Source organism: Pseudorasbora parva, chromosome 17, assembly GCF_024679245.1.
Source record: "Pseudorasbora parva isolate DD20220531a chromosome 17, ASM2467924v1, whole genome shotgun sequence".
NCBI classification, from domain to species: domain Eukaryota; kingdom Metazoa; phylum Chordata; class Actinopteri; order Cypriniformes; family Gobionidae; genus Pseudorasbora; species Pseudorasbora parva.
The window spans coordinates 43,526,651-43,551,742 of NC_090188.1; the positions used below are offsets into that span (position 1 = coordinate 43,526,651).

The window sequence follows — 25,092 nt, forward strand, 5'->3', positions numbered from 1 at the left end:
ATGCTCAGCAGTACACATAATGGTATATTTCCATTGTACTAAAATGCATTAATTTTCAATGGGTATATGTGGCTGAAACAGGTAGCCAGTGCCTCCCAAATTTTTAAACATTAACATTTTTATCTAACATTATAGTCATTATGGCCTTTAGAAAAATGTTTTTTGAGGAGGTGGGGTAGTGCGCTATATGCCCCTGTGGTGTGGCCTAAGCTTTTGTCTTTAATGGCATTTTTTTCCTTACATTACTTTTACTTTTATACTTTAAGTAGTTTTGAAAACCAGTACTTTTACACTTTTACTTAAGTAAAAAGCTTGAGTTGATACTTCAACTTCTACAAAAGTATTTTTAAACCCTAGTATCTATACTTCCACTTGAGTAATGTATGCGAGTACTTTTGACACCTCTGCCTGAGTCTCCCGTGGGTGATGCTCGCTCCGGGCAAGGTTGCACCTGACATCCAATGCGCTGAGCGGGAAAGTACACTTTGCCCATAACGGCTCTCGTGGAGCAGGGCAATGGCCTGCCCCTGGTGCGTCTCAAGTTCCATTCGACCAGGTGAAAATAACAAACCACACCCCAAGAAACAGGAATGGTGGCGGGAGCGCAAGCCCACTGGGCCTCGACTCGGTCTGTGTTTTCTTGTGTCTGGTTGTCGTCCTGCCATAAGATCCTTCAGTTTCTGTACTTTTAATGACAATGATTGCATGTTGAGCACTTACGACTTTATTTTCGGTTTAATTTGTGGTAGTTTGTGTATTAGCTTAATGAAGAGAACTTGTCTGTGGTGATGCGATCATATCTGGATATAATGTCATATAGCCTATAACACACTCATATGTTTATTTATTTATTTTTACATATGAGGTTTCAACAACCAGATGCATTTAGACTTTAGTTTTGAATGTAATGTGGCCTAGACCACCTCTTAAAGTGGCTTTTAGTATTTCCTTTTGTGTATTTGCTCTAAATGCTCCTGTTGTCTTCTGTGCCCAGACTTGAGTTTTGTTTGATGTTTGATACATTTAAGAAGCTTGTTTTCTTTGAGCAGGTAAAAATTAAAGGTTCAGTTCATATATTTGACTGCTTGTCTTTATTGACAAAGTTTTATACATGAGGATACAGTACATCATCAATGAATCGTGATATCGAAGTGAACCGAATTGATGGCATGATAATCGTAATTGAACCAAACTGTAAGAAAAGAGTAGGTTTACACCCTTACTGTCTGGACTGCTTGCCTGTGTATACCCTTCTGCCTGTTTTTGACTATGATTGTGAATGACCCTTTAATAAATACTGCACTTGGATCCTCAGCCTTTGCGTCTCAGAGCAATATGTTGAAAAATTTTGGTTTCGCGGTCTGGTTGAATCATCCAGTGTGTGTGTTCAAAGGATTGTAATGTTAAAATCGGTTGAATCTGTTACTTATGTCTGTGGTCTAACCAGTGTTGGGAGTAACGCACTACAAAGTAACCTGTTACTATAATTCCACTACTTTTAGCGGTAACATGCACTGATCTAAATACTTTTTTTAATCAAGTAACACAATTACAATTACTAAAAAATTGAAATTAGTTTGTTACTCGCTTTACTCTCTTTTGTAAAAAATGAACTCTTGCAAACCAGTCACAATAAAAGAGCTCAAAGACACAAAGAAGCATGTAAAAATGGCATGGTTGCATCAGCAAATACATTTTTAGCTCACATTTGTTTAGTGTAGGTGAAACACATGTTTGCACAATGGACATACGTATATAAACATATTTATACTGGAGACATTTGAGCTGCATTTCCCAAAGCCATTGCATTGGCACTGATGGTCTGTACAATCTGCTCAGGCTTGCAATGCCTTGGGAAATGCAGCTCCAGTGTTTCCCAGGAATACAGTGGAGTTCTTATACACATTATACCTTATAAACAATGAAGAATGAGCAACATCAGTTTATATAAATCATTCATCTGAACACCTGATGTCAAAACAGAGCGTGCATGGATAACAGTTTCTGAGTAATCTCTATATTCTCTCCTGAACATTTGAGTCTCTCCTGAACATTTTGTTGAATTCAGAAGCGGTTAACTAGTTTGTACTGACTTTCAATGTGATTATGTGTGTATATTATGTAATTATGATGGCCTGATGAAGTCATCCGTCCGTCCATCTGTCCGTCTGTCTGTCCAGATAAACAAGAAACAGTAAACCACATTTCATTGTAATCTTTAACAATCTTCAAAAGTTTAAAACTTTTAGACAAGCCTTATCAAAGTTAGTCATACTTCACTCATTTAGTTAAGGCAAGACACTACAGGTGAAAATTTGAAGAAAAAAAAAATAATTACAAGATATCACTGTGAAACTTCTTCAGTTATTACTGGCATAAACATAAGAAAATTTATTACAAGTTTTATTTAAATTAATGTTTTAATGTGAAAATTAGGCCCTGCATACTTACATTACACTGTTTTCTCCAGTACGACTGTACAGCCAAATCTAATTTTGTCGCAATATTATCCTGTTTGACACTGTGAAGCTGCTTTGACACAATCGTGATTGTAAAAGCGCTATATAAATAAAGTTGATTGATTGATTGATTGATACTTAAGTATATGCTCATGTGCATTAATTTCCAAAAAAATCTGGAAATTGGAAAGGACCAATTTTAAAATTCTAGGTTCTATTTGTTGACATATTAGATGAGAGGACTTTTACAGAGGGGATTCTATATATCTTATTTTGTGATTTTGTAAATTTGAGAAAACTGACAATAGCCTTAAAAAATACATTTTCACCTTGTTTTTTGGATTAAAGGTCCTGTAACTCAGGATAGGAATGATATATCAACAAATCATCCTGTAAAACTCTTCTGAATATAAGTCAATATAAGAAAATATTTTTTTTTTTTTTGAGAAACGGCCTTTAAAGTTTTAAATTGTATAATTGTATACGTTATGAAACCCCCAACCTACAAACAAAATATATCTTCAGTTCATTAATATCAGCAGTGTATAATATTTAAAACACATTTAATAAATTATTAATATCAAAAGCCTTAATTCTATATATTTTCTTTTTTTTACAGAGACTTGAGTGAGAACTTCATCCAGGCAATTCCCCGAAAGGCCTTCAGAGGAGCCACGGACATCAAGAACCTGTGAGACTCGTGACACCACAGCACAAGAGATCAGAGCTCAGCCTTGAGCGCTCGATAAACATCATTTCACTCTGTGTGTTTACAGTCAGTTAGACAAGAATCACATCAGCTGCATCGAGGACGGCGCTTTCCGGGCCTTACGCGGGCTTGAGGTTTTGTGAGTATAAAAACATACACAGTTAAAGGTGCACTTTGTAAGTTTTCCGTCTGATTATTAACGTTACTGTAGGGTAAAGCACAGCAGGACCAAGTGTTGTGGAGCTGATTGTTAATGAGATGAACGCAACACATGCCTCGCGAATAGCGGGACTTTTATAATGCCATAGTCGCCGGCGCCATTTCCTCTTTTCCGGTCATAAGTATGAGGGAACGCAGCTCTGTTGATCATATTAGACACATTTAAGTGTGTTTAAAATGATGTTATGACAATACTGCGTGCTCGCTCAGCGGCTGCTGTGACACTTGTTCACACTGCTAAGAGCAAAGCATTTCTGCAGAATAAAACCGTAACCGAGGGCAATGCAGATATGATGTAATCGACAGGCCACACCCTCAGACGTCCCGGTTCATAGGTTAAAATATTTGGAATATTGTTCGTATTCAATTGAACAAAATATATAACACTGGCCTAGTGGTTTTTGAATATTATACTGAAAAAAACACGTTTAAACATACAGACTGCATCTCATTACCGAACTAATCAACCATTTAAGCATTAATCCGTGTGATGTTTTGTGGAAAATTGAAATGTGACGTATAGATACTAAAACATACATTACTAATGTCCTGGCAGCATGTTAAAGGGTCAGTTCACCCAAAAATGTAAATTATGTCAATTCCTCATGTTGTTGGACACCAAGAAGAGCCCTCCATTCATCTTCAGACACAGATGAAGACATTTGTGTTGAAATCCGATGGCTCAGAAAGGCCTCCATTGACACCAATGTAATTTCCTCTCTCAAGACCCATAAAGGCCCTAAAGACGTTGTTACAAATCCCATCTCACTACAGTGGCTCTACAATTATTTTATGAACTGACGAGAATAGTTTTTGTGCACAAAAAAAGATGAAATAACGACGGTCGATTTTAAAACACCGCTTCCTGAAGGTTCAGAACGTTATGAATTAGTGTATCGGATCAGAGGTTCGGATCACATTCATGATAAAAAACAGAATGTGGGTTCATATATATAGTGTTTTTTTATTCATTTGGTACTATTATTCGCAGCTGAGTAAACAACACTTGGTTTTACTGTGTGTGTGTCGCATAATGTGGCTTTCTGCTGCTTGGTTTAGTACCTCAGTGCGTTAGGGTTAGGGTTAGGGTCAGACTAACCCAGTCTTCCGTTCCTTCTGCTCCACCTTGGCACAATGCTCCTTCAGTTCCACCTCAGCCCTCTGCCCCTTCATCTCCACCTCAGCCCTCTGCCCCTTCAGCTCCACCTCAGCCCTCTGCCCCTTCAGCTCCACCTCAGCCCTCTGCCCCTTCATCTCCACCTCAGCCCTCTGCCCCTTCAGCCTCACCTCAGCCCTCTGCCCCTTCAGCTCCACCTCAGCCCTCTGCCCCTTCATCTCCACCTCAGCCCTCTGCCCCTTCAGCTCAACCTCAGCCCTCTGCCCCTTCAGCTCCACCTCAACCCTCTGCCCCTTCAGCTCCACCTCAACACTCTGCCCCTTCAGCTCAACCTCAGCCCTCTGCCCCTTCAGCTCCACCTCAACCCTCTGCCCCTTCAGCTCAACCTCAGCCCTCTGCCCCTTCAGCTCAACCTCAGCCCTCTGCCCCTTCAGCTCCACCTCAACCCTCTGCCCCTTCAGCTCAACCTCAGCCCTCAGCCCTCTGCCCCTTCAGCTCCACCTCAGCCCTCTGCCCCTTCATCTCCACCTCAGCCCTCTGCCCCTTCAGCTCAACCTCAGCCCTCTGCCCCTTCAGCTCAACCTCAGCCCTCTGCCCCTTCAGCTCCACCTCAACACTCTGCCCCTTCAGCTCCACCTCAGCCCTCTGCCCCTTCAGCCTCACCTCAGCCCTTTGCCCCTTCAACCTCACCTCAGCCCTCTGCCCCTTCAGCTCCACCTCAGCCCTCTGCCCCTTCAGCTCCACCTCAGCCCTCTCTCCCTTCAGCCTCACCTCAGCCCTCTGTCCCTTCAGCTCCACCTCAGTCCTTCGTCCCTTCAGATCCACCTTGGCTCAACGCTTCTTCAGCTACAACTCAGCCCTCCATCCCTTTGGCTCCAAATTGGTTCTTCATTGCACCAGCTCCACATCAGTCTTTCGAGTCAGTTGCTTCTCCACCGGCCTCCACATTTGACCTTCTTTATGTCTGGCTCTAGGACCTCTTCCTGTTCCTCCTATCTTTAATCTGGTTCCTCCTGTCGCCACCCTGGCTTTTCAGCCTTTATATCCTCCACGTCGTCATATCTCCTGTGTCTTTCTCAGTCTGATCCTCATCCTCCGACCCTGTTTAGTTTAAACTATTTTACAGTGCAAGGACATGCTTTTTGGGCAATGAGAATTTATGTCATGATCAAGTTTTATTCTTGTTTAGTTTTAGTCATTCATTTGTTCCCATCATCCCTGATTCGTTTATTATCTTATTATTTGTGTATTTAAGTGCTTGCTATTTGAACACACACACACACACACACACACACACACACACACACACACACACACACACACACACACACACACACACACACACACACACACACACACACACACACACACACATTGTGGACATGATTTGAAAATGTTAAATTGTCCTAAAAAAAGTCACACTGTTCTTACTTAGTACTATTAAAATTCCATCAAAATACGAAATATTACATTTAATTAAAAAAAAGATTACATTTGAGGTGTTCGCTCTTCTGACTGGAGTATAAATGAGAGCCCTTAATGAGGGGCACAGAGGGTTTAACTGTCTTGATATTTTGCAGAACGCTGAACAACAACAACATCAGCAGCATTCCAGTGTTAAGCTTCAACCACATGCCCAAGCTCAGGACCTTGTGAGTAACAGACACACACACACACACACACACACACACACACACACACACACACACACACACACACACACACACACACACACACACACACACACACACACACACACACACACACACACACACATGTTGGTCTATGTGGTTTACAGGGACTCTCCATAGGCGTAATGGTTTTTATACTGTACAAAACGTATTTTCTATCCCCTTACACTGCCCCTGCCCCTAAACCTACCCATCACAGGAAACATTCTGCATTTTTACTTTCTCAAAAAAACATAATTTAGTATGTTGTTAAGGCCATTTGAATTACGAGGACATTTGATATGTCCTCATAAACCACATTTATAGTGTAATACCAGTGTAATACCCATGTAGTTATACAAATTTGTGTCCTCATAAACCACATAAACAGGCTCACACACACACACACACAAACACACACACACACACACACACACACACACACACACACACACACACACACACACACAGACACACACACACGCGTTTTTGTGAAATGTGGGGACATTCCATAGGTGTAATGGTTTTTATACTGTACAAACCGTATTTTCCATCCCCCTACTCTTCCCCTAAATCCAGCATCTTCTGTGAGATTCTAAAGACCTGTAGCTCAATCACTAGAGTATGCCGCTAGCAACGCCAAGGTTAGGTTCGAGTCCCTGTAATGGGGCGTTTCCAGACCTGTAGATAATTTTCCTTGTTCCCAAACAGGGATTAAAATTGATACACTGTTGCAATTTCTTCTTGGTTTGGTTCACTTTCACAAGGCAACATTTCTAAACAGACCAAAATGTTCATTGCATGCCACATGTGAGTCAACCGGCGTTCCATTGGTCAGTGCAGCTGTTTATATTCTGAGATTCTGCTCATTGTTACAGTGTCGCAATACTTTCTCAAAGCAGTCTTTCATCAGTCTTTTCATCACTACAGCTTTGCTGGCTTATTGTGGCTTTCTTTATGGCTGTTGTTATCATTTTGAGGAAGAATGCTTCCTCTGTATGTTGGATAGCTGTTCTGAAATATATTAGTCTGACCAAATTTCAGTTAGCCATTTCACGATTCATTTCAGGAGGATTAGCGAAACAAACACTGCTACTTTTCAGATAATGTACATAATTACCCACCATACATTGTGATCAAACCTGGTCCATTGGGTCAGTTTGTTTTCTCACCACATCGGGTTGCTGAATCCCTTAAGAGTTCATTTTGAAGTAGGTCAGACCATCTTATTTAGGCGTTTTTTGTGTGTGTGTGTGTGGGTGTGGGTGTGGGGGGGGGCGGACATGAGTGCAAATGCCGTGTTCAGATATGTCTAAACGAACTGGACTAAGGGAGAAAATGCTCCAGATTCTGAAACAAATGATCCAAACGAGCCCTACATCACATTAGAGAAAAGCTTCTGACAGCTTCTTACATTCAGATCATGTTTCAACTTTGATAGTCAAATTTTAAACACATACCATTTTTTTATTGATGTGATATACTGGTAAGAGTATGCATTTTTGTACTTCCTGTTGAGAAGCTAAATTAAATAAAGTATATGTTTGTGCTTGCATGTTCTATATGAGAGTTGAACTACAGTTTTCGGCCCATCTTTGCTGACAACACTCTCTCTCTCATACACACACACACACACACACACACACACACACACACACACACACACACACACACACACACACACACACACACACACACACACACATATACACAGAGTGTCATTCCATGCAGTTTTGGCGGGACGACTCAGGCCACACGGCTCTGCTAGAAGCCGCAGTCCGTAATTCACACACACACACACACACACACACACACACACACACACACACACACACACACACACACACACACACACACACACACACACACAAACACACAAACACACACACACACACACACACACACACACACACACACACACACACACAGCACATTACCCCAGAAATAAACACCCCCACACACTGTTTTTATGAAATGTATATTCTGGTATTTCTCTGGAATTTCTCAAGCTTTTCACCACATGGAGTTTCTTTCTCATGATGGCCTGCTTTATTTATTTATTTAGTTAGTTATTCATCCACAGAAACTGACATATTATGGGTTTTCATTAAAGAATGTCATGAACATAATTAAAGTTTTAGAGGTTTTAGAGAATGAAAGCCAGATCTGCGTGACTTTGAGTGAGTTTGTGCGTTCCCTGTTTGTTATTTTACTATTTGTTTGAAGCAGTAAAACAGGATCATTTATTCTTATAGTTCACTCTGAACCATAAGTACCATCATCTGGCAGCAGACGTTCCTCTTTTAACAGACCCTACTAATCAAATGATGGAGTTACTTGGTAAAGATGATTGTGTATTGCCCATCAGTTAGTTAATTAGTTGTGTGTTGATACTGGCGGTTATGGTAAGGGGCGGGGCATTTCCCAAACACCTATCACAACACACCACTCCAGCCGACCAATCAGAGCACAGTGTGCTTTTTCAGAAGGAGAGGCTTCATAGAGACAGGAACTAAACAGAGTTACTGACAGACTGGGAAGAGAGGAGCTGCAACAATGGAGAATATGAGGAATAATCAAGATTCAAGCAGGAAAACCTGCTGTAATAGAGCTCAAACAAAACATTAAGGGCATAATGTGGCCTCTTTAACATTCATGCTTCCACTTTTCCTCTTCCAGCCGTTTACATTCCAACAACCTGAACTGTGACTGTAATCTGGCCTGGTTATCGCAGTGGTTACGTGAGCGGCCGACCATCGGTCTGTTCACCCAGTGCAGTTTTCCAGCTCCACTACGAGGACTCAATGTAGCCGAGGTCCAGAAACATGAGTTCAGCTGTTCAGGTAAGACAAGCCCTCAGTGGCCAATGCGCTGTCCTTTCTCTATTCTGCTCCACTGATCTGAATTAAAGTTTATCACCAAAACAACTGACCAGAGTTAGTACTAGCCATTTTTTTCACTGTTGCTGAGAGTGACATTTTATGTGAATATGTGCTGCATACTTTCCTCTCAATAAGAAAACACAACATGAGTTGAGAAAGCATCTGATCACAGTGATGTGGATCTGTTTGCTCTCTGAGATTCAGATCTCCAGTCACGTTTCTTTATACACACTTTATACAGTAGATGGCTTTAAAACAGCAGCTTTACCGTATTAAACATGAACAACAATGTCATCACAATCACAGCTTCAGTTTCTGAACAGAACAAACAAAGATTTACACCTTGAAGAAGCCACATCCACCTATTACATCATCACCACACGGACCAATGGGACTTCAGAGGTGTTTAACCAGTTGAAGCAAACTTTTCCAGAAAGTTAACTTTCGGAAAAGTGTTTTGATTTTTTTTCCAAAATGATGTGAAACCAATTAGTTCTTCAGTTTTGGTTGAAGTATGTCAGAAGTATATCGGGGTCTTCAGCTCTTAATATTTAGCGTTAGTTAATGCATGAGCAATACAGTAACAAATAAGTACTGATACATATTATTTAACTACATGTACTTGCTATAGGGTTTAGGTTAGGGTAAGGGTTGCTTATAATTATGTATAATTAATTATTACGGTTTGTTGGTAACTATGTCACCTTAAAATACCATGTTTTGCAATACAACATGATAGGGGTGTCCCGACTAAGGATTTACACATTCAAATCAGAATTGTCGAATCTTTCTATCGTTGACTGATAGTCGAATCATTTATATGTGTGTCAATGGGCTGGGAGGGGCATGACACTAGTCAGCAGGAGGGTAAAACTATTTTTATTTTCCTTTACACACTGCACACAGCAACTCCTTTTAATAAAGTGACTAAAACTGCCTGTCAACTGACAGACAAACTGACAATGGCTTTCGTATTTAGGTTTAAATAAAAGGTAATGTGGTGGATAGACATTCGTAAAACGTTTTCTCATAACATTCTAGTGTTATTTTCGTCAGACGAGACGAGCCGAAATATGTTCATCAACAACCTTTTTTCCATGACTAGGACGAGGCGATAACGAGACTGCACCAATGTCCAAAAACGCTGACTAAGACTAAATTAACATGCATTACTGTTGACGAAAAAGGACAAGACTAAAATGTTTGCATAAAAAAAGACTAAGACAAAATCTCTCTTTATTTTCATCTACAATCAACTCTACTTTTTCACCATAAGACCAAAGCTATGTTGCCTTTAAAATATTCCGAATGTGTTTGCGCTGTTGCTCAAGTTCAGGTTTTGTCTCAGTCTTCTGTCGCTGTCATCCTGTGGAGAAAACACGAAACTACATGGAGCAAGAAAACAGTTGCCAACTGTCGCACATTTTGCATGAGTCACACGCGCCGTTGATTAAAGCGTAGCGACATGCGTTTATTTTCCGGCTCCGCATGGTTACGTGGCTCATGGAGCTCTCAATAGTTCCACACAAGCCAGCGCTGTCAATACATTGAATAGATAACAGCTTCACTATACAGGTAAACAGTACAGTACTGAACATGTTGAGGAGATGTTTTGGTAGGAAAAACCATTTGTGCAATAATTTTGGTCCATTAATGAGCACTTAAAATATTTTTTCTTTTCTAATATTTGTATTATTTATGTTACTATTCGTGTAGGGATTGGTTAAAATAGAGAATTCCAATGCAAAGAGGCAAATTTACAGTCATTTTGGGGCCGGAAATATAATAATTTTCGTGTATAATCCCATGGCTTACCCCTTTTATGCCTGTATGGCTCTTTAATAAATAAATAAATATACATGTATCTTGACTAGATTTCCTTATATGTGAAATTTTAAAACATTAATATCTTTCATCCTAATATTGTAACTTTATTATACTTATATAAACACACACAAGTGAATATTAATGAATGCAAACAAATATAATTTAATCCATTAAATGTTTCACCATGTGCACATTATATACACACAAGCTCAATTTTGAATCGACTTCTGACAGAAGAGCTGCACGATGAGTGTATTTTGTAGCACAGGGTGAAATCAGTATGTACATTGACAATTTGAGGGAAATATATTATAAATTTAATATAAAACCTTGAAATGGCGCTCTGTGGGGTGGCAGGATTGTAAACAACTTCCTGAGTCGCCGCGTACAGGCAATGAATTCTGCCTCCGGTGTGTGTACACTCATTGAATGTGTTCGAATTTTAAAGGCGCAGCGTGGCGTAATACGGCGCTGAGTTTCGCTTCGCGGTGTGAAATTCAGCGCCCTTAAAGGGGTCGCACACCGGACGCGAAGCTCAGCACAGCGCAACTTCTTCAAAATATTGAGCACCCCCATATTGCCAAAATGGTATGATCATGACATAACTCATTTCATAACACCCGCAAAGATTCGACCGTGAGATCGGTGGTTGAATCCGGCTCCGCATATCGAGGCATCTAATCTTCTACTATTCGGGGTCACCCCTACAACATGAACACAATAAGTACCTAAGTTATTTTTTTTTATGTAAGTACATAGTAATTAAAGATACCTAATATGTGAACACTGAGGTCAACCGAGACAAATTGGCATTTTAATAATGTTTTAGTACATGTTGAAATTAACAAACCAAGATTAATAAATGCTACATCACTGAAACCCAGTTGTAACCTACTTCTCATGATTTCTAACTGCACAAAACCTCTTGTTATTGATTACGTCTGTCCCTCGGCAGGTCAGTCTGAGAGCGGTGGGGTTCAGTCTTGTAGTCTGGCCACGGGGTTGTGTCCGGCCATCTGCACCTGCAGTAATAATATAGTGGACTGCAGAGGGAAAGGACTGACGGCGATCCCGGCCAACCTGCCCGACAGCATGGCGGAGATGTAAGTTCCTGTAGCTCAAACAGTAAAGCGCAAGCATGCCAAGGATGTGGGTTCGATTCCCAGGGACCCATAAACTGATAGCATGCATACCTTGCATGCAGTGCAAGCCGCTTGGGATAAAAGCATCTGCCAAATGCATACGTGCAAAAAATGGTCTTCTTAGTTAGTAATTTTGTCTGGTTTCTAGTCTAAATATCTAATAATTCTTAAATCAAGATGCATTTACTAGATCAGTAAAACGACATTTTTGCGATATTTTTGCTTGGTTTGTTGAAAATAAAATCAAAATGAAGTGAGTTTTTGCTTAAAACAGGCAAAATGATCTGGGTGAGAAAAATAATCTTGTTTCTGATTGAAATCTTGTTTCTTGTTTCCATCCCAATCAGAAACAAGATTATTTTTCTCACCCAGATCATTTTGCCTGTTTTAAGCAAAAACTCACTTAATTTAGATCCCCCCCACCCCAGAAAACAAGAAATCTTATGTTATTTTACTTATCTAGTAAATGCATCTTGATTTTAGAATATTTAGACTGGAAACAAGAAAAAAAAAACTAAATAAGAAGAGCATTTTTTGCAGTGTAGTTTCAGCTTTTGACTTGTTTTCCAGTACAAATATATTCTTGAATCAAGATTTCCATTTACACAATGGTCTTGTTTTCTGAAAAATGTATCAAAATGAAGTGATTAAAAAATAAGATGACATATATGCCAATAGAGTCAGAAAAATAAACTTGTTTTCCCTTTAAGTTTTTGTTTGGATATTTGGAAAACAAGACTGAAATAAAGAGGAAGAACATAATTTAGCGATCTCTGGATTATAGTCACATGATCTACGACAGATGTATTTGGACAGAGACTGAACAGACCACAGGAATGTGCTGTCTGGAATCACTGCAATCCAAAGAATGTAAATTGTGTTTCTATATTTCCTACTGAGTGCCCTGTGTTTGAAGAGAAGGGAAACTCTGCAAGTGTTTAAGTCAAACTGCTATTGCCTCTGGCTCTGAAGGCTCTAAATGACCCTGACAAATGACTTTCCTGTTTTAAATGAGGCTTTTTAGGTTGAAAACAACTGCTTTCTTCACAGTACTGTGGACCGAAGCCGCAGGGTGTGCCATTAAAACAGACCCTTAAAAACACAACCAGCCGCCACAGACACTAATGACATCCAAACCAGACGAAAAGACGAACCCGAGACTTTATCAGCAATGCTGATGTTCGCTGTGTTCTCCAAGTTTCTGCCATAACAGGATGATTGAATTGCCATGAACATATCCTACGACAGATCGTTCCAGCCAGGCCAAAGAAATCATACAAGCATGGAAAATTTATTACAGAATACTGTATGTAGTAAATTAATTTAAACACAGCAAATGCTTTAATCAGTTTGTGAATATACTCTCCTTAAAACAGCTTGCAAAGTTTATTTTTAACGTAAGAGCAGGTGCAGCTATTTGTACACTGCAAAAAATGCTTGTCTTAATTAGTAATTTTGTCTTGTTTCTAGTCTAAATGTCTAACAAATCTTAAATCAAGATATCTGACATAAGATATTTTTTCTTGTTTTGTTGAAAATAAAATTAAAACGAAGTGAGTGTTTCCTTAAAACTCTCTGCCAATGGGGTGAGAAAAATAAGCTTGTTTCTGATTGAAATCTTGTTTCTCGTTTCCATCCCAAAAAGAAATAAGATTAATTTTCTCACCCCATTGCAGATAATTTGATAATTATATAGTAAATTAATCTTGATTTAAGAATTTTTAGATATTTGGACTGGAAACAAGTACTATTACAAGTACAAATACTAAATAAGAAGAGCATTTTTGCAGTGTACACCTCCAGCCTCTGAACCCTTGGCTCCACCTCATACATCCGACCCATTAGCTCCACCTTGGCTCTACCCTCCCTCTGCCCCACCATGGCCCCGCATCCCTCTGGCTACACCTTGGTCAGTCTTCACCCTGGTTGCCCAACAGACTTCTGGTCTTCTGGCTTTGCCTTATCCCTCCACCCCTTCAGCTCCACTGGGCTTTTCTTTCCCTCTGGCTCCACTGTTGTCTTCACTCCCACTGGCTCCTCTATATCTGCTGAGGTCCCGTCTCTGCCTTGGTCCCACAAGGCTGTGGTTATGCCTCAAGTCTTCTGCTCTTCAGCTCCAACTGGGTCTCTACTTCCATCTGCTCCACCTCAGTCAGACAGGCTCCTGGCTCCACCTGGCCTTTTCCCTCCATCGGTTCTCCCTGTGGACCTTTTTCTTGGCACTGCTCTGGATTACACTATGGCCTCTCACTCCTTCATCTCCTCCCTGGGTCTTTTCTCCCTCTCATCCCCCATGGACTTTTCTGTCAGTTGGGAGCTACACTCTTAAAAATAAAGGAGCTTTAATGGTTCTTTGGCAGGGTGCATGGTTCCATCAATAACCCTTAATGTCCAAAGAAACTTTCCATTGCACAAATGGTTCTTTGTAGTACAAAAAGGGTTCTTTAAAGAACCTTTCACAAAACGGTTCTTTTGGGAACCAAAAATAGTTCTTCTCTGGCATCACTGTGAAACCCCATTTTTGTTTTTTCCTGGCACCTTTATTTTTAAGGGTGTGTCGTATATAAGGGGGGAGAACCTCTAGGCTCCAAAACCCGGACTCCATCTTGGCCCTCCGACCCATCAGCTCCACTCTGCCTTTTCCCTCCATCGATTCTCTCTTTAGGCTTTTGTCTTGGCATTGCTCTGTATCATGGACTCACTCCTCATCTCCTCCCTGGCTCTTTTCTCCCTCCACTCCCCATTGGACTGTTCTGTCAGTCCGGAGGGAGGATTAATGTTGCAGATTGTAATTTCCCATAATCCTCTCTGGCACCTAAACACACAAAACTAGCCAACACTAAACACTGATGCTACAGACTGCTTACCTGCTACTTACCTGTCAAATCCTGCTTCAAAGTTAGTGCATTGAATACGAGTATAGCTGAAAGGTCTCATTGACCAACAAACATCACTGCAAAACAACATCTGGATGACATGTTTGCATGAGCTGATGCATTGGTTGATGCATTGGTTATTTTCAGCATTCTCTTTTTATACATTTTTAAATAAATAACTGTATTATGGAAACAATTTGAAAGTTTCAAATGGCTAGAAAGTAATTTGCGCTGTATGTTGTCCAATTTACATTTACATTTATGCATTTATCCAAAGCAAGGAGTACAGCTAATAAACTGAATACAAAATCCAGAGATAATATTGATGGCAGAGACAGCATTAGACTAAACTCAGACACACATAAGACTGAGACTGCCTGATTACAGGTGATATGGAGTGGGAATGTGTCTATTAGAGAGTGCAATGAAATGTTAATTTTGCAATAATGCTTGTGTGTTTTTGCAGACGACTGGAACAGAACGGCATCAAATCCATCCCTCCAGGAGCCTTCTCTCCTTATAAGAAACTGCGGCGAATGTAAGTTCATAACATGCCTAAAAAACACTGCTGGCATGTACAACACACTTATACAGACGTTATGCATCTCATTGACTGGACTTATTCATACAGAATCCAGTTTAATCTGTCATATCATTGAACTCAAGATAATCTGTAGAGGACGTTTCACAATATTACAGTATTGTTTCATAGTAGCTTTACAGTATGAACAGGATAATAAGTCAGAGATGAGTGTGTGAAAGTAATGTCTACCTGGCAGTAGGCGGGGCTTGATTGTGTCCACGGGGAATTGATTGGATGGTTGTGGTTTGCTATTGGCTGATCTCATGTGAATGACAGTTTGCCCTACCCTCGTCATCAGAGAAGAGAAGAGATGTCCCTGTAAGAGAGAGGGGACGTTATTCTGATTCAAGATTACCAGGAACATGGATTTAAAACATTAATGATGTGCATGGAATTCCATATAAAAACAAGAATTGTCCTTTGTGACTAGGGGTGTAATGATATATTGTTAAACAATATATTGTGATATAAAAATGTGACGATATGTATGGTTGTTGGAAACAATATGATTCGCGATATAGAGTTGTTTTATCCAAGGCTCAGTTTGCTGTAGTCGGCCTATTTATCAGGTATAACTCACCCAAACACACATTTACAAATGTGCAACAGATGTAAACTCTGTCATCATGAACTCACCAACATGTCGTTTTTTGTTTAACTTCCAAACACAAATTAAGTTATTCTTTATGAAACCTGGGGGATTTCTGTTTTTCCATTCAAAGTCCGTTATTCCTCTAAAACTTAAAAGATCTAAAAGAAATGTCATAAAGGCATCGTAAAAATAACTAATTGAGTGTCTAATCCGAACCCAAGTCTTCTGAAGAGACATGAGCGATGGCTTATGATGAACAGATTTACAGCAACGCTCATACTGTAGTAAACACGGACGCTCAGATGATTGAGAAACAACACGAGAGAGTAAAATGCAGAATTAAAGTTCTTGAGCTGAACATTTACAGTTTGAGAGAGGTCATTCGGATGAGCTAACAATAAGTAAAAACATAAAAAACACTTTATCAGGATACATATCGTGAGTTCAGTATCGTGATATATCCCGACCCATGACACGAGTGTATCGTCACACCCCTAATTATGACTATGTTTGACTCTAAGTTGTTTGGTTGGTGTTTAAACATCATGCCAGCTTTCTCACCTATTTTCAAGGTGAGTAATGTGTTAAAAAAGCAATTAAAAATCCTGTAAACTGTATACATTTAGATACACTGCAAAAAAAAATATTTTCTTAGTATTTTTGTCTTGTTTTTAGTCCAAACATCTAAACATTCTCGAAACGAAGTATTTTCTAGACAAGCAAAAGTAATTGTCTTGTTGTGGGAAAAAAATATTTAAAATTATTAAAATAAGCAAAATAATCTACCAATAGGGTAAGCAAAATAATCTTAATTAAAAAAAAAAAACAACACAAAACAAGATTATTTTTCTCAATATTTTTCAAACTAGACAAAAATACTAAGCAAGAAAATATTTTTTTGCAGTGTAAAAACTCTAAATAGACTCAGGATTGACTCTTTTAGGTTTGCATCAAATCTGTTGTAGTCCTTATTATTACCGTGAAGCTGCTATGAAACAATCTGTACTGCATGAATAAATGTGACTTGAGATTCTCCAGAAGCCGATTTGCCCATGTTTTACATGTCTTGTCAAAGCTCTACAAACTCTCATGACATGTTGTAGGGGAGTATTTTCTCTCTGCAGTCTGTGCTTGCGTGTGGTTTGATGGGTAGACCGCAGGCTTATTAAAGTCTTCTCCGTGGCCTATAATGCCTGCCGTTTACTAATAGTCTTCACCACAGCCGAGCTGGAGGTTCAGACCTACCCATTTACATGAGCCAAAAACAGCCCAGACCCAGCGTGATCCTGGCAGACTCACTTCACATGTCGTCTGCTGACACTTTGACACTACCGAGTCTTTTTCTGTCTCTCTTTACAGAGATCTCAGCAACAACCAGATTTCTGAGATCGCTCCGGACGCCTTCCAGGGCCTGCGCTCCCTAAACTCTCTGTGAGTGTGCGTGTGTGTGTGTGTGTGCGTGTGTGTGTGTGTGTGTGTGTGTGTGTGTGTGTGTGTGTGTGTGTGTGTGTGTGTGTGCTATGATAGGTGGTTGTGGCTTATCTCATGCATATTAATTAGGCCATACTGACTTTCTGGGTGTAAACTCATTTATATTCATGGGACAACCCTTCACCACATCTTAACTTACTGTACATCACCATGTGCTGTATACTCACTGCAAAACATGCTCTTCTTATTTAGTTTTTTATTTATTTTATTTTTATAGTCCAAATATCTAAAAATTCTTAAATCAAGATTAATTTACTAGATAAGTAAAATATTAAAATACATAAGATATTTTTGCTTGTTTTCTTAAAAATAAAATAAAAAGTGAGTTTTTGCTTAAAAAAAGCAAAACTATCTGTCAATGGAGTGAGAAAATCTTATTTCTGTTTGGGATAGAAACAAGAAACAAGATTATTTTTCTCAACCCATTGGCAGATAGTTTTGCTTGTTTTAAGCAAAAACTCACTTCACTTTGATTTTATTTTTAAGAAAACAGGGAAATATCTTGTCATTTTACTTATATAGTAAATTAATCTTGATTTAATTTTTATATATATTTAGACTAGAAACAAGACAAAATTTCTAAGTAGGAAAAAGAGAATTTTGGCAGTGCTTGAATTTCTTTAATTTACTTTTAATTCAATCCCATCAGATTTATTTATTTAATTCAGCATGAAAATGAAATCTGATCTGTTTACTAAATCTATCTTGATTGATTTTATTGTTAATGAATCAGCTGATTCATGTTTTATTTTAATTTCATTAAAATGCATCAGTCTTCTCTCCGGTGATGTATGCAGGATTCTCCAATCATTTAATCCAGTTTAAACTCTGCCTCTGCAAGCTCATCTGCATACACTTTAGAGCCACACCCACATTTTATCATCCAATCAACAACCAGCTCACAGAATGAAGTCCCACCCAACATTTTTGTTTTGTGATAATCCATTACACTGAGACTCACATCAAAAAATGTAATAAAATAATATCTGTTGCGACTTCCATTTCATTGCAAAGTTAATGCAAAAATATCTAATTTTCTTGTTTGGAGAAACTTAAAAAATGCTAAATAATAATAATAATAATAATAATTATAATTCATTACATTTATATAGCGCTTTTCTAGGCACTCAAAGCGCTTTACATAGAAGGGGGGAATCTCCTCAACCACCACCAATGTGCAGCATCCACTTGGATGATGCGACGGCAGCCATATTGCGCCAGAACGCTCACCACACACCAGCTGATTGGTGGAGAGGAGACCAAGTGATTAAGCCAATCAGAGAGGGGGATTATTAGGAGGCCATGATGGACAGGGGCCAGTGGGCAAATTTGGCCAGGATGCCGGGGTTACACCCCTACTCTTTATCAAAGGACATCCGGGGATTTTTAATGACCACAGAGAGTCGGGACCTCGGTTTAACGTCTCATCTGAAAGACGGATGACCCAGCTGACAAAAAATCTCTGAGAGTGTTTTGCAAACAATCCCATTAAGTTATAAAAACGTTATTTCTCTGAGCGTTCATAATGAGCAGTTTTTAGAATGTTTAATTTTTTTTTTCTGGGTTATACGAACGTTAAGGACCACATTTCCTTTTATTGTTTTTTTCAAACATTTTGAGAATGTTACTTTTGAATGTTCTCTGAATGTTCCAAAATAAGAAGTTACATTTAAACATGTTAGATGTAGGTAATTTAAATATTTAGTTCAGGCACCAGACAGTTTGAATTACTGTTGAAAAAAGAATCAACCCCACCCAGCATTCCGACACATTGAATGACTCTCGCAAAGTTCTGAAATTAAGCATTATTATTTCCGTTCAAACATAATGCTTGAACTCAGTTCAATGACATGAACTCTTTCAAAAAATTTGCAACACAATAAAACTTAAATGTGTCATGATATCCAAGATCACATTTTTCACAAAACAAACTTCTCCAACCAAAAATATACAAACTAAAGTTATATATTCGTTAGAGTTCTGTTTGCATCGGAAAAAAACGGGGCAAGAGAAAAAATCGACCAAGGGTCTAACTTTTTTAAAGGAATGAGAGATCGAAAGAAGTTTAAAAGCATGGAAACAGTCTGTTTTGAGCTCTCCTATTCTTAAGAGTCAAGGGGAACTTTTTTTCGAGGAATAATTAGCCTGTGCCAGCAGTCAAGTTATAAGAGGAGAATCAAAATCCTTCAAACCCGTTCTGCGTTGTCTGAGGCATTTTCCGTTCTGATTGCCACAATTTTTCCCTTTGCAGAGGACATCCAAAGATTCCAGCAGTCTTCCTGGTGTACACACAAGGTTTTCAATTAAATCAAGAGTAGTTAAACTCCAACAACAAATAATTATTCTCAGCAAACGCTCAGCAGCCCCATTCCACCATTTCCACCAGGCTCTCACTTCCGTGACTCGTCTTCACTTCCTTTCCTTCACGCATGTTAATTTTTTTCTCTCCAAAAAACCAGACCCTTTTGTTCCTCATTATTTCTTTTATTTTCATTCAGATAAATAATGAAGATAATTATCATAATTAGCTTGGATTATTCATTGGTTGAAAGTGATACGTGAAAACTGAATTCGCATTTTTGTGTAATGCTCTATTACATAGACGAACATTCCACGAAAAATGTATAAATAACGTTTTGTGGTAATGCAATTAATCGCTTCCAAAATAAAAGTTTTTGTTTACATAATATATGTGTTTGTACTGTGTATAATTATTCTGTATATATACATACACATGCATGCACGTAAATATTGAAGAAATATTTGCATGTATATATAATGGCAGCTAGATTCTATTTAAACTCATATTTAATAACATATTTATTTTATTTTTTCTTAATTTTTATTGAAAGTAAATGCCTTTTTGAGGTGATTTTTGATGAGAAAAGAGAGAAGAGCAAGCTCTGCAAAATGTGGATTCGAACCTGTGTTAATTGCGTCAAAACAATGTTTGATTAGCCATATGCTTTACTAATTGCACCACTGAAGAAGGTAAATCACGTGTTTTTCATAAATACATACTTTTCGTAAGTTTCTCAAAGTCGAAAGTCGTTTCTGTAGCAGACTTTTTTTCTTCTTTAAAAGGTGTTTGGGTTTTTGCAGAAAGTCTTTCAGGAATCACTCTTGTAGGGTCACGTGAATTTCAATGATTTCACAGCATTTATTAAACACTGATTTATAGTTTATAGCAAAATGGAAGAAGATGGATGTCAAAATGTTAATTTTGTCGAGTATTCACATAAACAATGTTGATTAAGTCTTAAGTGGACGTAAAAATTTGAAGAATATAACCCCGTTTTCTCCAGCAGCTGGAATGTGTTAACTGTGGCCATAGCAACTCTTAACGGCATTATTTAAGCTATTTATTTGTTGTAAAGTGTAATAATCATCTCAGAAAAAAAATTCTTCTGTCAGGCGCAGTTTAAGTAAAAACTGCCTGGGGCAATATACGCTGTGTCATTACTCCAACCTTATCTTCATAACTTACGAAATAAAAAGTTTACCCCTCAGAAAAATTAAGTTTCCTCTCTTGTCAACATGAGCGCGGCGCGCGCTGTCACGTCATGTAAGGATGCACACTTAAAAGTAATCGGTCAGGTCGTTTACATGGTGAAAAAAAATTAATAACGAGTATGGAAGAGATTCAAGCTGTGCTGCTTTTGCTGGTTATGTATAGGTTTACTAAGAGGTAATTAACAACGACAGAAAAGAGCACTAATATGCAGATTCAGCAGCATATTCAGAAAGCTTGTAAAGCTAGATTTAAAATGACAATGTATATTATTATCAGCTATTACGGACACTGAACGTGAGATGGCTGAGACGAACGCGCCATCAGTTAGAGAGCAAGACTGATATTAACTGAACGTAGACTGAACCTCGCAAAAGACTTTTAAAAATGCCAGTTGAAATAAAATGCTGCGTGAGCTAAACCAATCAGCATGTTCAGCGCCCAAGTCCCGCCCTCGAAAGTTCCTGAATTTTGTAAAAGTACTACCTCGCGAGCAGGGCCGTTTGGAGTGGGAAATATTTACCCGGAACTTCATTTAGACCCTAGTTCCTGCGGTCTAAACACACCGAGTACCACCCAAAGTTCCTGGTTCCTGGGTAAAGTTCCTGTGGTGGAAACGGGGCTTATCAGATCTGTATCAGTGTATTGGATCCATGCATTCGGCCTTAAAGTGACAGGAGCTTTATAAAGAGCTTAGTAACTTATGTACAAGTATTTAAATGAGTTTAAGTTTGTCGTATGTTAGTATTTCGGATGGAGCATCACTGACTTAAACCACAATGGGATAATGTGCATTTATACAAAGATAATAAAATGATGTGTTGACAAAAAAGAAAAGAAATGTACTTTTGATACTTAAGTACTTTAAAAAAATACTTTTACTTAAGTAAAAATCTGTTACAACTTTAACTTGTAACAGAGTATTTTTTTCCACATTATTTGAGTGTTTTTGCAGAACACACAGAACAGCGACAATAAAAAATAAGATAACAATAAAAAAAATGTATAAAAAAAATAATAAAACAACAAAGTCTCTGAACCACCTCTGTGATTGTCTCTCTGATGTTCAGGGTTCTGTACGGAAACAAGATCACGGATCTACCCAAAGGAGTGTTTGAAGGACTCTACGCGCTCCAGCTGCTGTGAGTGTTGAAAGAATCGGCTGTCCATTTCATCTCAGTTGTGAAGAGTTGTGATTGTTATTTCGTAAGGGCTGGAAAGCTCTCAGCAGGTCTAGATTATAAAAATGACTGAAAGCTGCTCACTGCTGTTCTGCATGATGTGGTTTCATCTCTTCCTCCTGTGTTTCTAGGCTTTTGAATGCAAATAAGATCCACTGTCTCCGTGCAAACACCTTTCAGGATCTGCAGAATCTCTCGCTGCTTTCTTTATACGACAACAAAATCCAAATGCTGGCCAAGGGCACCTTCGCCTCGCTGCGTGCCATACAGACCCTGTGAGCACACACACGTTCATAACACACACTCTCACAGCTCAAAATAAAATCAAAAGAGAACTCTTTTGCATGCCTCATGCTAGACTCTGATATCTAATGCATTTAAATTAAGTGATTATATTTTCATAAAAACATGCAAAATAATGTGTTGTTGATGTAGTCCTGTTAACTGTCACACACTTTTTGGCGTAGAGTTGGTCTCTTTTTACACAAGTGAAATCACTTCATGAAATGTTACATTTTAAAAAGGAAAGTATAAGAAATTATAGAAGTTTAAGTTTATTGTTAAGCAAATGTGCTGACCTAAACTTGTTTTATTTATTACTAAACATATATTTTTTTCAGAATAATTTGCTATGAAATCAAAGCAATGTGTCTAACCTAATTGTGTTCCAAATTTGAAGTTGATATCACACAAAATGAGCTTTGTGTGAGATTTTGTTTAGTTTTAAACAAGTTTTTTTAGTTATTGTTTAGCATTTTACCTAAAAATGTACAGAATGTATAAATATGGAACCTTGAGTCTGAGACCTTTCCAACAATGTGTGTTTTGTCAGGATTAGAATATATTAGATTATTAAATAGTGCAGTAAATTGAGTCAAATTTGAATACACTAAAGGGGATTAGCGAAAACATTCAAACCATTAATTTTTTTAAAATGTTTAATGACTGTTAAGGGAACATTCCATTGTATCATTGTTCAACCATTATAGGAAAGTTACTTTTAAATGTTCTCTAAACTGCTCTATCAAAGATGTTTTTGTGCAAACATTTTGAGAACATTGCCAAAGGACAGATAACCTATTAATGTTACTGGAGGAATTTTTGTTCGTAACATTGATAGAACCTTTCCAGAATGCTCTAAGGACATTCCCTGTTAGCTGGATTACAGATTGGCTCGTATAAGTAAGGAATAATTGATGACGGGCCGTTGAATTATTAGAAAAATAATGCTTTTACTACGGTTACCACACCTCAAGACATTAATCTGATGATATATTTAAAGGGATTCGTCCGGTTTTTGTACTTAAATCGCTATTGTGAGTAGGACTATTTCTTCTGCGTCTCATCCAACGGCTCTTTTGCTAGTTCCAAAACGTCATTTTAATGCTTGTAACGGAGGCTTGAGCCATTGATAGCATTCTACTGCAGTTATTAATGGAGTCATGAGAGAGAGAGAGAGAGAGAGAGAGAGAGAGAGAGAGAGAGAGAGAGAGAGAGAGAGAGAGAGAGAGAGAGAGCTTGTGTGAGCTAGGCTACCTCTGTGTGTCTCTAAACAGCACTGTTATTACCTCGCTTGTGAAGAAACTTCATGTGTAGCCTTTAAGTTGCTTCTTTTTTTCTTTTTTTAAAGTCCTGTAATGTTAGTTAACTATGCAAAGTGATATGGAACTGTGATGCAATCAAGAGAGCGGCCTGGAACTACGTTCGCTGTGTGTTTCCCAGAAAATAATTGCACACCTCAGAACATTTATCAGCCAATCAGATTCAAGTATTTAATGCCCTGTAGTATAAATGTCAATGAATTAATGTATGTGTGTTGTTTTTTAGTCATTTGGCTCAGAACCCGTTCATCTGTGACTGTAATCTGAAGTGGCTGGCCGATTACCTGCGCTCCAACCCCATTGAGACGAGCGGAGCCCGATGCACCAGCCCTCGACGGCTGGCCAACAAACGAATTGGCCAGATCAAGAGCAAGAAGTTCCGCTGCTCGGGTAAAGATCGTCACACACTTCACAAGAGCTTGAAAAACACAGCTACCAACCTTAAATCGTATGCACTTGAAATCGTATGTTTCAAAATGTTTGTACATTTGTGTTATACACTACTGGAAGTATGCAACAGATTAATGTTTCTGAAAGAGTCTCTTCTGCTCATTAATCTGCTCATAAATCCAGTAAAGCAGTGAAATATTCCTCCAGTGTAAATAATCTGTTCTCTATGTGAATAAATAGTAAGGTGTAATTTATTAATCATTCTCATATGAGGATCTGATGATCAACACACAGTCAAAGTAAAATAGTTTTAAATGTTTCATGCTGTACACAATGGAACTGTACCGCTGTACACAGACATACTACACAAAAGAGCCTATACAGTAACAATGCTTCAAAATAAGTCTCTGTTGGGATCCATTTTCCCCGTCATGTGTTGGTATTGTGAGATGCTGATTGGTGATTTGTGTCCCCTTGTGTCTCCATCACAGCCAAAGAGCAGTACGTCATCCCGGGTGAGTGTGTGTCCACTTCACTGTACATCACACACAGCTGTGGCTTGTGTTATAAGTCTGTGTTTGCGCAGGTACTTTATTTCCAGTGCACTATAAAAAAGGGTTTTCAAAGAACATTTTCAAAATTTCACTTTCAACATGCCAGCGTTTTTAACTCTTTCCCCACCAGTGTTTTAATTCTTTCTCCTGCCAGTGTTTTTAACTCTTTCCCTGCCTGTGTTTTTAACTCATTTCCCACGAGTGTTTTTAACTCTTTCCCTGGCTGTGTTTTTAACTCTTTCCCCACCAGTGTTTTTAATTCTTTCTCCCGCCAGTGTTTTTAACTCT

The 25,092-nt window shown here is 38.6% G+C and overlaps 1 protein-coding gene across 2 annotated transcripts in view; it reads left to right on the forward strand.

Annotated features, from left to right (window-relative positions):
* Positions 1–25,092, forward strand: part of slit1a (slit homolog 1a (Drosophila)) — a 109,036-nt gene that overhangs the window by 43,425 nt on the left and 40,519 nt on the right. Inside the window, exons 5-15 of one of the 2 annotated variants that reach the window (XM_067421783.1) lie at positions 3,079–3,150; positions 3,236–3,307; positions 6,085–6,156; positions 8,854–9,017; positions 11,839–11,986; positions 15,368–15,439; positions 17,436–17,507; positions 22,149–22,220; positions 22,391–22,534; positions 24,087–24,250; positions 24,742–24,765. In XM_067421783.1, coding sequence (XP_067277884.1) covers positions 3,079–3,150; positions 3,236–3,307; positions 6,085–6,156; positions 8,854–9,017; positions 11,839–11,986; positions 15,368–15,439; positions 17,436–17,507; positions 22,149–22,220; positions 22,391–22,534; positions 24,087–24,250; positions 24,742–24,765 — 1,076 coding nt within the window. The remainder of the gene's footprint in view (positions 1–3,078; positions 3,151–3,235; positions 3,308–6,084; positions 6,157–8,853; positions 9,018–11,838; positions 11,987–15,367; positions 15,440–17,435; positions 17,508–22,148; positions 22,221–22,390; positions 22,535–24,086; positions 24,251–24,741; positions 24,766–25,092) is intronic. The other variant, XM_067421784.1, reaches the window with a different exon arrangement.